Raw genomic sequence first — 13,001 nt, forward strand, 5'->3', positions numbered from 1 at the left:
AATTGAGGAGCCCAGAACTGGACACAGCACTCAAGGTGTGGCCTGAGCAGTGCTGAGCACAGGGGCAGAAAAACCTCCCTTGTCCTGCTGGCCACACTGCTCCTGATGCAGGCCAGGATGCCATTGGCTTTCTTGGCCACCTGGGCACACTGCTGCCTCATCTTCAGCTACTATCTACCAGCACCCCCAGGTCCCTTTCTGCTTGGCTGCTCTCCAGACACTCTGTCCCCAGCCTGTAGTGCTGCTTGGGGTTGTTGTGGCCAAAGTGCAGAACCCTGCACTTGGCCTTGTTCAATCTCATCCCCTCCCTGGAGGAGTTGAAGTAAAGCCTGGATGAGGCACTTAGTGCCATGGTCTGATTGTCTGGACAGGGGGATAGGTTGGACTGGATGATCTTAGAGGTCTCTTCCAACCTGGCTGATTCTATGATTCTATGATTCCTGTGTCAGTCAGCCCACCTCTTTAAGTAAGGGTATAGTTTAGTATACGTAGCATCTCTGCAGGAGCTCTTACTTAATCTATTCTAATCCAGATCTCCATGATCACCTCTAAAAATAGCTGCAGGAAAGTTCATTGTACCATACCAGCAAAACCTTGCATCAGAGGCTCACAGGATGCTAGGGGCTGGAAGGGACCCAAGGAGATCATTGAGTTCAATCCCCCTGCCAGAGCAGGACAATCCTATCTAACACAGATCACAGAGGAACACATCCAGACAGGCCTTGAAAGTCTCCAGAGAAGGAGACTCCACAACCTCTCTGGGCAGCCTGTGCCAGTGCTCTGGGACCCTTACAGTAAAGCAGTTCCTCCTTGTGTTGAGGCAGAACCTCCTGTGCTGCAGCTTACACCCATTGCTCCTTGTCCTATCCCAGGGAGCAGTGAGCAGAGCCTGTCCCCCTGCTCCTGGCAGCCCTCAGATACTTATAAACATTTATTAGATCCCATCTCAGCCTTCACTTCTCCAGACTAAACTACTCAACTAAGAAAGCCAGCCAGACATGGTCCAGTGGGTGTGATGTATAGGAAACAAAGATTTCCATCATGTGGCAACACTGAGAGACATTTATGGGGGATCAATACTTTTTTTTTTTCCTTTTCTTTTTTTTTTTAACAGCAAATCTCATAATAAAAGTGAATAATCCAGTGGGAAATAAAAAAACCTGATGAGTTGATGGGGACATGGGAGCTTTATGATGGCCCACAGGAAGCTGGAATGTGTCCTCAGCTCCTGCACTGCCTGATGTCTCCTCCCAAGACCAGACATCTAACTGCTTCTTGACATGGCTCTTTCAACTAAAGGTGGGGGGGAAAGAATGACTGAAGAGTCAGAGGGCTGCAGCTTCAACTCATGGGAAAAATGATGGGAGGAGAACTGAAGCAGCAAGAAGTACAAGGGTAGCAATCTTTTTTCTCTGTTCACTTCTGTGGAGAGGCCTCACACCATGAGGTAAAACCCAGGTGAGACAACATCTGGCTGCTCAGGAACCCTTCGCCACACCCTGCCCACCCAGGGATGCTGCAGGAGGTGCACTTCTCTTTCACACTCTTTCACATCTGCTGCCACTTCTCACCCTGCAGGCACCTCCCCAGAGTCACACCATGTCATAGAAATCATAGAAACAACCAGGGTGGAAGAGACTCCCAACATCATCCAGGTCAACCTAGCACCCAGCCCTAGCCAGTCAACCAGACCATGGCACTAAGTGCCTCAGCCAGGCTTTGCTTCAACACCTCCAGGGACAGCAACTCCACCACCTCCCTGGGCAGCCCATTCCAATGCCAATCACTCTCTCTGCCAGGAACTTCCTCCTAACATCCAGCCTAGACCTCCCCCGGCACAACCTGAGGCTTTGTCCCCTTGTTTTGTTGCTGCTTGCCTGGCAGAAGAGACCAACCCCACCTGGCTACAACATCCCTTCAGGTAGCTGTAGACAGCAATGAGCTCTGCCCTGAGCCTCCTCTTCTGCAGGCTGCACACCCCCAGCTCCCTCAGCCTCTCCTCACAGGGCTCTGCTCCAGGCCCCTCACCAGCTTTGTTGACCTTCTCTGGACACCTTCCAGCACCTCAACATCTCTCTTGAATTGAGGAGCCCAGAACTGGACACAGCACTCAAGATGTGGCCTGAGCAGTGCTGAGTACAGGGGCAGAAGAACCTCCCTTGTCCTGCTGGCCACACTGTTCCTGATGCAGCCCAGGATGCCATTGGCTCTCTTGGGCACCTGGGCACACTGCTGGCTCATCTTCAGCTACTATCTACCAGCACCCCCAGGTCCCTTTCTGCTTGGCTGCTCTCCAGCCACTCTGTCCCCAGCCTGTAGTGCTGCTTGGGGTTGTTGTGGCCAAAGTGCAGAACCCTGCACTTGGCCTTGTTCAATCTCATCCCATTGGCCTCTGCCCACCCATCCAGCCTGGCCAGGTCCCTCTGCAGGGCTCTCCTACCTTCCAACAGCTCCACACCTGCTCCTAGCTTGGTGTCATCTACAAACTTGCTGATGCTGGACTCAATCCCCTGGTCCAGATCATCAATAAAGATATTGAACAGGATCTGCTGCTCTGGGCAATTGTTACATGAAGATGAAAGAGACTGTTCTCAGCACATCTCAAACATTGAGTTTTTTGTAAATAATGTTTCTATGAATCTATGATTCTATGATATGGAAAACACCTTGAGATAGTCTTCCTATCAATTATATCATTGAAGGTTTTTTTTTCTCCCAGCAAGGTCAACAAAACCTGTAAGAGCCAAACAAAATGCTAGTCAAAGCTGGATCATGTATCAGAACATGTGGGGAGGCCTGTGGATGTGGTCTGTCTGGACTTCAGCAAGGCCTTTGACACTGTCCCCCACAGCAAACTGCTGGCTAAGCTGTCAGCCCATGGCTTGGATGGCAACACTCTGTACTGGGTTAGGAACTGGCTGGAGGGCAGAGCCCAGAGAGTGGTGGTGAATGGTGCCACATCCAGCTGGCAGCTGTCACCAGTGGTGTCCCTCAGGGATCAGTGCTGGGCCCCATCCTCTTTAACATCTTCATAGATGACCTGGATGAGGGCATCGAGTCAGTCATCAGCAAGTTTGCAGATGACACCAAGCTGGGGGCAGATGTGGCTGGGTTGGAGGGCAGAAGGGCTCTGCAGCAGGACCTTGACCACCTGGACAGATGGGCAGAGTCCAAGGGGATGGTGTTCAGTAGCTCCAAGTGCAGGGTGCTGCACTTTGGCCACAACAACCCCATGCAGAGATACAGGCTGGGGTCGGAGTGGCTGGAGAGCAGCCAGACAGAGAGGGATCTGGGGGTGCTGATTGACACCCACCTGAGCATGAGCCAGCAGTGTGCCCAGGTGGCCAAGAGAGCCAGTGGCATCCTGGCCTGCATCAGGAATGGTGTGGCCAGCAGGAGCAGAGAGGTCATTCTGCCCCTGTACTCTGCACTGGTTAGACCACACCTTGAGTGCTGTGTTCAGTTCTGGGCCCCCCAGTTTAGGAGGGACATTGAGATGCTTGAGTGTGTCCAGAGAAGGGCAACGAGGCTGGGGAGAGGCCTTGAGCACAGCCCTACGAGGAGAGGCTGAGGGAGCTGGGATTGGTTAGCCTGGAGAAGAGGAGGCTCAGGGCAGATCTCATTGCTGTCTACAACTACCTGAGGGGAGGTTGTGGCCAGGAGGAGGTTGCTCTCTTCTCTCAGGTGGCCAGCACCAGAACAAGAGGACACAGCCTCAAGCTGCACCAGGGGAAATTTAGGCTGGAGGTGAGGAGAAAGTTCTTCCCTGAGAGAGTCATTGGACACTGGAATGGGCTGCCCGGGGAGGTGGTGGAGTCGCCGTCCCTGGAGCTGTTCAAGGCAGGACTGGACGTGGCACTTGGTGCCATGGTCTGGCCTTGAGCTCTGTGGTAAAGGCTTGGACTTGATGATCTGTGAGGTCTCTTCCAACCTTGGGGATACTGTGACACTGTGATACTGTGATTTGAGTCCTATACACTCTCTCACCACTTAAGACCTTCAGAAACATTCAGAAACTAGCTTGGGTCTGAAGTCCAAGCCCTGGGCCTGATGGACACTCCTGTAATCCCTCCTGGTCTCTAAACATGTCCATACATTCACAGGTGTTCAAGGTAAAAAGGGAAGCTTGCAGCATTTACACAACCTTTTGTTGTGCATTCAGGAGCCATCTGAAACGCATTTTGTTCACTGATAGAACTCTGCCAAAAAGTACTCCTTTTGGCTTTAAGGTCTATGATTCAGCTCCTCTCTATGTGTTTAATAGGATACCTTTTCCTTCCTCTTATATTCTGACAGGTAGAGACAGGTAGCTTAGATCTGTGGCAAGAGGTTAAGCGGTGTTCGAACGCATGGGGGTTTGCCAGGAGACCTCTCCAAAAGTCATGATTCACAAAACCTCTGCAAGCAATAAATTTCGTTCTGACACTGGTTAAAAGATAAATGTACAACCTTCTACTCTGTCATAATCCATCACTATCTAATCTGTCTCTTCTACAAAGAATATTTTTAAGCCTCCAGTGCATTTTCACTGGGGAGCACTCTGAAGAGACACAGTGATGAGCTGGCAAGCACCCTCTTGTGGCAATGAGCTCCTGTAGTTGTATGAAGGAAAGACCTTCCCAGGAAGTTTCTATTCCTTTCCTCCACGTTCTGTGAGTTTGTTTTGCTTGTGCTTCTCAGATGTGGAATCACACCATACCCAAACCTTGAAATGAGACAGCCCAGGAAAAGGATTGGCTATCACTGACTAATCTGCTACTGGACTGGCTGAGGCACTTAGTGCCATGTGTCCAGTTCTGGGCCCCTCAATTCAAGAAGGATGTTGAGGTGCTGGAGCATGTCCAGAGAAGGGCAACAAAGCTGGTGAGGGGCCTGGAACACAAATCCTATGAGGAGAGGTTGAGGGAGCTGGGCCTGTTTAGCCTGGAGAAGAGGAGGCTCAGGGGTGATCTTATTACTGTCTACAACTCCCTGAAGGGAGGCTGTAGCCAGGTGGGGGGTGGCCTCTTCTTCCAGGCAACCAGCAATAGAACAAGGGGACACAGTCTCACGTTGTGCTGGGGAAAGTATAGGCTGGATGTTAGGAGGAAGTTGTTGGCAGAAAGAGTGATTGGCATTGGAATGGGCTGCCCAGGGAGGTGGTGGAGGCACCGTCCCTGGGGGTCATCAAGAAAAGCCTGGCTGAGGCACTTAGTGCCATGGTCTGGTTGACTGGATAGGGCTGGGTGCTAGGTTGGACTGGATGAGCTTGGAGGTCTCTTCCAACCTGGTTGATTCTATGATTCTGTGATTCTATGAAAACAAAAATAAAAGAAAAAGAAGGAAAAAAGGCACCTTTTTCTTCAAAAGGAAATCAACTTGATGAAGAAAAAAAACCCATCATGGTGGAAGCTGTTCCTTGCAGACACCTTATGCTCACCAAGAAGAGCAACTGCATACCCACCTCGGGTATGGGGCACTGCCTGCACACTAGGCACAACTGCGCAGGGAGGTGATGGGGTCACTGTCCCTGGAGGTGTTCAAGAAAAGACTGGTTGGAGCATTTAGTGCCATGATCTGGTTGACTGGATAGGGCTGGGTGCTAGGTTGGACTGGATGATGTTGGAGGTCTCTTCTAACCTGGTTGATTCTATGATTCTATATCAGAGACCAACACAATTCCCAGGATGATTCCAACACTACATTATACCACACACAAATGCACCAGCCCATACATGCTGGATATTAGGAGGAAGTTCTTCCCAGAGAGAGTGATTTGCCATTGGAATGGGCTGCCCAGGGAGGTGGTGGAGTCATCATCCCTGGAGGTGTTCAAGAAAAGACTGGATGAGGGACTTAGTGCCATGGTCTAGTTGATTGACAGGACTAGAGGGAATGGAGCAAAGCTGGAGGTGAGGAGATTGAGACTGGAGGTGAGGAGGAAGTTGTTCAGCATGAGAGTGATGAGAAGCTGGAATGGGTTGCCCAAGTAGATGGTTGAGGCCCCATGTCTGGAGATGTTTAAGGCCAGGCTGGATGAGGCTGTGGCCAGCCTGATCTAGGGTAGGGTGTCCCTACCAATGGCTGGGGGGTTGGAACTGGATGATCCTTGTGGTCCCTTCCAATCCTGACTGATTCTATGATTCTATGGTTGGACTGGATGGATAGGTTAGATATGTTGGACTGGATGATGTTGGAGGTCTCTTCCAACCTGGTTGGTTCTATGATTTCCTCATTCTTTGATCTAAAGAAGCTCAGTCTACCATATGGCAGTTAGTTTCATAAGATCAGTGGCTAAGTAACATACTCACTGTCTTTTCTTCCCAATCAGCCTTGTTCTCTGCCTTCTGAACCTCATTTCTTCCATTTCTATAACACTTGCAACAATAACCCTCCCTACTGATCTTGGACCTTGTAATAACATGCCTTAATTGATCCTAGGACTGACATGGATCTCAGGCTCACAGGATATTAGGGGTTGGAAGGGACCCAAGGAGATCATCATGTCCAACCCCCCTGCCAGAGCAGGACCACACAGTCTAGCACAGATCACAGAGGAACACATCCAGACAGGTCTTGAAAGGCTCCAGAGAAGGAGCTTCAAGCACCACATCCACTCTCCTTTTAAACACGTCCAGGCACAGCGACTCCACCACCTCCCTGGGCATCCTGTGCCAGTGCCTGACCTCAGGCACTCAGGAAAGAGCTTCCTCCCAACAGCCAACCTAAACCTCCCCTGATGCAACTTGAGGCCATTTCCTCTTGTCCTAGCATTAGTAACTGGGGAGAAGAGACCAGCTCCAGACTCACTACAACCTCCTTTCAGGTAGCTGTAGAGGGCAATAAGGTCCCCTCTCAGCCTCCTCCTCTCCAGACTAAACACCCCCAGCTCCCACAGCCACTCCTCACAGGTCATGTTTGCCAGACCTCTCCCCAGCCTCAATGCCCTTCTCTGCACCTTCTCTGTCAAAGGATCCAAGTTCTTAGAATCATTTATCCTTAGACTTTCCACAATAAAAGAGCTTCCTTTATCAACAACATGAGGGGCCTGGAGCACAAATCCTATGAGGAGAGGTTGAGGGAGCTGGGGGTGTGCAGCCTGGAGAAGAGGAGGCTCAGGGGTGATCTTATTACTGTCTACAACTACCTGAAGGGAGGCTGTAGCCAGGTGGGGGGTGGCCTCTTCTCCCAGGCAACCAGCAATAGAACAAGGGGACACAGTCTCAAGTTGTGCCAGGGTAGGTATAGGCTGGATATTAGGAAGAAGTTCTTCACAGAGAGAGTGATTGGCATTGGAATGGGCTGCCCAGGGAGGTGGTGGAGGCACTGTCCCTGGGGGTCTTCAAGAAAAGCCTGGCTGAGGCACTTAGTGCCATGGTCTGGTTGATTGGATAGGGCTGGGTGCTAGGTTGGACTGGATGATCTTGGAGGTCTCTTCCAACCTGCTTGATTCTATGATTCTATGATTCTATGCATCTGGTTTTACCTAGACTGGATTTTAACTCAGCTATGTTCCTTAATATTTTTTCCTTGTCTCTAAAAAGGCAAAAGATTTCTTTGTGCATAAGCATGAAAATCCTCTCCTGCTTTTCCTCAGAAAATAACATGTTTTGAGCAACAGACATCTGTAGTGAACTGATGGGAGGTGTCTTGTTTTCCCTCAAAGACCTAAAGTGGATTTTTGCATGGATGGATTCTGTCAGTTCTTGTGATCTTGAAGTGCTTCAATCCAGTAACCACACAGCTCCATGCAAGAACCACGGTGGAGGCCAAACCCTGGAGGTTTTGTGATGGATTATGCAAAATTAATAACCTGAATTGATTCTGATATCCAGGCAATGATTGTTAATAACTGTGAAAACCGTTTGTTAACATTAAAACTCGACAGAAAACTTGTTCACAGGTTCAAAAGTACACAAGTTGGAAATTTCTACACGCAGGGCACAGGCAAAACTAGAGCATAGAGTCATAGAATCTTAGAATCAGCCAGGCTGGAAGAGACCTCCAAGGTCAAGATTCAACCTAGATGTTAGGAGGGTTTACACTGGCAGAGGGAAGATTCAAACTAGATGTTAGGAGGGTTTAAACTAGCAGAGAGAAGACTCACAGTATCTCACAGTATGACCAAGGTTGGGAGAGACCTCACAGATCATCAAGCCCAGCCCTTTAGCACAGAGCTCAAGGCCAGACCATGGCACCAAGTGCCACGTCCAGTCCTGCCTTGAACAGCTCCAGGGACAGCGACTCCACCACCTCCCCGGGCAACCCATTCCAGTGTCCCTCTCTCAGTGAAGAACTCACCTCAAGCCTAAATCTCCCCTGGCATAGCTTGAGGCTGTGTGCTCTTGTTCTGGTGCTGGCTCAGGACTTTGGGGACTCCCTGGCAGCAAAGGCAGCAGAACCACCTGGAGACAGAGACAGATTGGAGAGCCCTGGAGACAGAGGCAGGTGTTGGTACTTCTGAGACAGAGTCAAGTTTTGAAGCCCTGGAAACAAGAGGCAGGTTTTGGAGTCCTGGAGACAGAGGCAGGGTTTGGATCCCTGGAGATGGCTTTGGGTGCACTATGTAAAAGACTGCTTGGAGAGCAGTCTTGGTTTAGTTAATTAGAAGGTATTATGTGATAGGTTGGACTCGATGATCTCAGAGGTCTTTTTCAACCTGGTTAATTCTGTGATTCTGCAATTATTTTTGAAGCAAACACCACTTATTGTGGCAGAATGGGCAGGTCAGTTTCCCAACTAAAATCACTCTGGCTGCCCCTCAAAACACTCTTATTATAAACTAGTTGTAGAAAAAGAATGAGAGATTGTTATGCAAGCTACAAGTAAAAGTCCTTAGTTGCAGTTACTAATATTCAATATTGCTCATAGAACCATAGAATCAACCAGGTTGGAAGAGACCTCCACCATCATCCAGTCCAATCTAGCACCCAGCCCTGTCCAATCAAATAGACCATGGCACTAAGTGCCCCATCCAGGCTTTTCTTCAACACCTTTTCTTCAACACTGGGATTGGTTAGCCTGGAGAAGAGGAGGCTCAGGGCAGACCTTATTGCTGTCTACAACTCCCTGAAGGAAGGTTGTAGCCAGGAGGAGGTTGCTCTCTTCTCTCAGGTGGCCAGCACCAGAACAAGAGGACACAGCCTCAGGCTGCACCAGGGGAAATTTAGGCTGGAGGTGAGGAGAAAGTTCTTCCCTGAGAGAGTCATTGGACACTGGAATGGGCTGCCCGGGGAGGTGGTGGAGTCGCCGTCCCTGGAGCTGTTCAAGGCAGGACTGGACGTGGCACTTGGTGCCATGGTCTGGCCTTGAGCTCTGTGGTAAAGGCTTGGACTTGATGATCTGTGAGGTCTCTGGGCCCCTCAATTCAAGAAGGATGTTGAGGTGCTGGAGCATGTCCAGAGAAGGGCAACAAAGCTGGTGAGGGGCCTGGAGCACAAACCCTATGAGGAGAGACTGAGGGAGCTGGGAGTGTTTAGCCTGGAGAAGAGGAGGCTCAGGGGTGATCTTATTACTGTCTACAACTACCTGCAGGGAGGCTGTAGCCAGGTGAGGGGTGGCCTCTTCTCCCAGGCAACCAGCAATATAACAAGGGGACACAGTCTCAAGTTGTGCCAGGGGAGGTCTAGGCTGGATGTTAGGAAGAAGTTCTTCACAGAAAGAGTGATTGGCATTGGAATGGGCTGCCCAGGGAGGTGGTGGAGGCACCGTCCCTGGAGGTCTTCAAGAAAAGCCTGGATGAGGCACTTAGTGCCATGGTCTGGTTGATTGGATAGGGCTGAGTGCTAGGTTGGACTGGCTGATCTTGGAGGTCTCTTCCAACCTGCTTGATTCTATGATTCTAACCCTGATAATGCTGTGATACTATGATACTATGATACCTTCACAGACAGCAACTCCACCACCTCCCTGGGCAGCCCATTCCAATGCCAATCACTCTCTCTGCCAACAACTTCCTCCTAACATCCAGCCTAGACCTCCTCTGGCACAACTTCAGACTCTGTCTCCTTGTTCTGTTGCTGTTGCTCAAATAGCTCAGTTATATGTGAGCCAGAAGATCTTCCCCGAAGTTTCACAGATTGCATTGGATTGGGAGGGACCCTCAGAGGTCATCTTCTCCAACTCCTCCCTGCAGTGAGTGGGGGACACCTCCAGCTAGATCACCTTCTGATTCAGTGGTGCACTTCTGTCCCTGTAGTTGAGTAATAACCTGAGCCCTGCCTGGCATTCTAGAAACTGGGAGCAAGTTCACATTTTGTGGAAGAGTTGGGCAAAACATCAAGGAAAACACAAACAGTTCTCAAATTCTCCAGGTGAAAAGCGTGGAGGCAAGGCACGTTTAGCCCAGCTGAACGCAATGGTTAGGAGTTATGCCACCTTCCCCAGTAATATGCAAGAAACCAAGACTTAACTCGAAACCGATAGCGGGACAACTCGGATATCTGCCCTTCTCTCTTCCCGCAAACGCGACCCTTCCTCTGCCGAAGGCGGAAAGTCATGTCTAGCACGGTGAGGCTTCACACCCTTATTCCATCCCCGCTCGCCCGTGCTATCCCACACCGGACCGCACACCGGTGCTCCTTCAAAAGCAAGGGCTGTCCCATCATTCGCTCACGCCTGTCCCCGCCCTTCCCCCGGGGAGCGGGGGCCGGAGGGTCGGCAGTGGACGGCAGCCCAAGTGCCCTTCTCCGTTCCGCCGGTGCCCGCGGCCCCCTGGGTGGGCGGGGGCCGCGGAGCTGGATGCTCACCCGGCGGTTGCGGTCGGTCTCCCGCACCTCCTCCTCCTCGGGGCCTTGGCGGATGAGCGCCTTGAGCACGACGGCGTTGTTGGTGCAACACGCTCGAAAGAGGGTGAGCGCCTCGGGGCTGTCGCGCTCCTCCTGCTCCAGGGACCAGCAGTCCTCCTCATCCTCCGGCCCCCCCGGCGGGTAGAAGGAATCGTCCGAGGCGATGCTGCAAGTGTCGGGCAGCTCGGAGTAGTCCTCGTAGTCCTCGTAGTCCTCCTCTTCTTCCTCCTCCTCGTGGTCCTCCGTCTCGGCCTGCCCCTCGGCGGCAGCCCCTGCCGCCCCCTGCTCGGGACTGCTCTCCGCCTCGGCGCCGGGCATCTCCTTCGCCGCTGCCGGCGCGGGGCAGACCTGCTCCCCCGCCAGCTGCTCCCCGTCTCCGGACAGCAGCACCATGTTAGCCCCGGGGCCGGGACGCTGATGCTCTCCTCCGTCCTAGAAGCTCCCGGCCCCGCGGCCAGCGGCTCCGCAGGGCCGCCCTCGCCGAGCACTGCCCCGCCGGGAGCTACGGCTCAAGCCCGCGGCGGCCAAGGGCTCCCTCTGCACTTCTTTAACCCGAGTCTCATGCCCCTCTCGCTGGTCGCCTTGTAGCAGCCTGCTGCCGGCCGGTCCCGGGACGAGGCATGCTGCCGTTTGTGGCTTCCCCGGGGGCCGGGCCGGGCTCGCTGACCGCCGCCGGCCCCGCGGAGCGACAGCTGCTGCGGGAAGCGGGAAGAGGCTGCCAACAGGCAGGGCAGGTCTGGGGAGAGGAGGCGGTTAGGAAGCTCCTGGCCCCTAATCCGTTCAGCATCTCTTTGAGCAGATTGGGCTCGGGTTTAGCGCGCTGACATCAGGGGCGCGGTGTAAGTGCGGTCTGCGGGGGGAGCAGACGGCTGCAGCTGACAGGTGGGAAACAGGAACTTCCAGAGCACCCCGGGCGCTCCGCCGGGCTTTCTGAGCCCCCATGCCCAGCAGGCAAGCAGTAGGCTTCCCATCTCGGCGGTGGTCGCGCTTGTGTGCTCAGGCATCGCACCCTTCCAGCCCATTGGCGGGCGGGAGAGGCGGCGGGGAGGGGCTGGCGGTACGGGGGCGGTGAGGCAGAGGCTGCCTCCGGTCCTGCAGCGCGAATCGTCGGCGCCCGAAAGCCATGGCTACAGTAGTGCTGTGGAACTTCAGGAACACAGCCAGCCCGTGCGGAATTCTTCTGTTGAAACAAATGTTGAAACGAGGGGAACGTGTGTGCAGACTTTCTGTGCGCTGCAGGAGAGTTTTAAAGCGGTTAATTCGTCAAACCACACGACGCAAACCTTCCCTTTACCGGCTGCAGAGATCACAGTGTCACAGTATCACAGTATCACCAAGGTTGGAAGAGACCTCACAGATCATCAAGTCCAACCCTTTACCACAGAGCTCAAGGCCAGACCATGGCACCAAGTGCCACGTCCAGTCCTGCCTTGAACAGCTCCAGGGACGGCGACTCCACCACCTCCCCGGGCAGCCCATTCCAGTGTCCAATGACTCTCTCAGGGAAGAACTTTCTCCTCACCTCCAGCCTAAATCTCCCCTGGCACAGCCTGAGGCTGTGTCCTCTTGTTCTGGTGCTGGCCACCTGAGAGAAGAGAGCAACCTCCTCCTGGCCACAACCTCCCCTCAGGTAGTTGTAGACAGCAATAAGGTCTCCCCTGAGCCTCCTCTTCTCCAGGCTAACCAATCCCAGCTCCCTCAGCCTCTCCTCGTAGGGCTGTGCTCAAGGCCTCTCCCCAGCCTCGTTGCCCTTCTCTGGACACGCTCAAGCATCTCAATGTCCCTCCTAAACTGGGGGGCCCAGAACTGAACACAGCACTCAAGGTGTGGTCTAAGCAGTGCAGAGTACAGGGGCAGAATGACCTCCCTGCTCCTGCTGGCCACACCATTCCTGATGCAGGCCAGGATGCCACTGGCTCTCTTGGCCACCTGGGCACACTGCTGGCTCATGTTCAGGCAGGTGTCAATCAGCACCCCCAGATCCCTCTCTGTCTGGCTGCTCTCAGCCACTCCGACCCCAGCCTGTATCTCTGCATGGGGTTGTTGTGGCCAAAGTGCAGCACCCTGCACTTGGAGCTATTGAACACCATCCCCTTGGACTCTGCCCATCTGTCCAGGTGGTCAAGGTCCTGCTGCAGAGCCCTTCTGCCTTCCAACCCAGCCACATCTGCCCCCAGCTTGGTGTCATCTGCAGACTTGCTGATGACTGACTCCATGCCCTCATCCAGATCATCT

The 13,001-nt window shown here is 52.9% G+C and overlaps 1 protein-coding gene across 1 annotated transcript in view; it reads right to left on the reverse strand.

Moving 5' to 3' along the window:
* ANKRD33B (ankyrin repeat domain 33B) overlaps positions 1–11,546 on the reverse strand; it is a 33,170-nt gene extending 21,624 nt beyond the window's left edge. The window contains exon 1 of the mRNA XM_064160713.1: positions 10,728–11,546. Within this exon, the coding sequence (XP_064016783.1) occupies positions 10,728–11,159 (432 nt within the window). The 5' untranslated portion in view covers positions 11,160–11,546. The remainder of the gene's footprint in view (positions 1–10,727) is intronic.
* Between the last annotated feature and the right edge of the window lie 1,455 nt (positions 11,547–13,001).

The sequence above is a fragment of the Pogoniulus pusillus genome, chromosome 21 (assembly GCF_015220805.1).
Source record: "Pogoniulus pusillus isolate bPogPus1 chromosome 21, bPogPus1.pri, whole genome shotgun sequence".
In the NCBI taxonomy this organism is placed as follows: Eukaryota; Metazoa; Chordata; class Aves; order Piciformes; family Lybiidae; genus Pogoniulus; species Pogoniulus pusillus.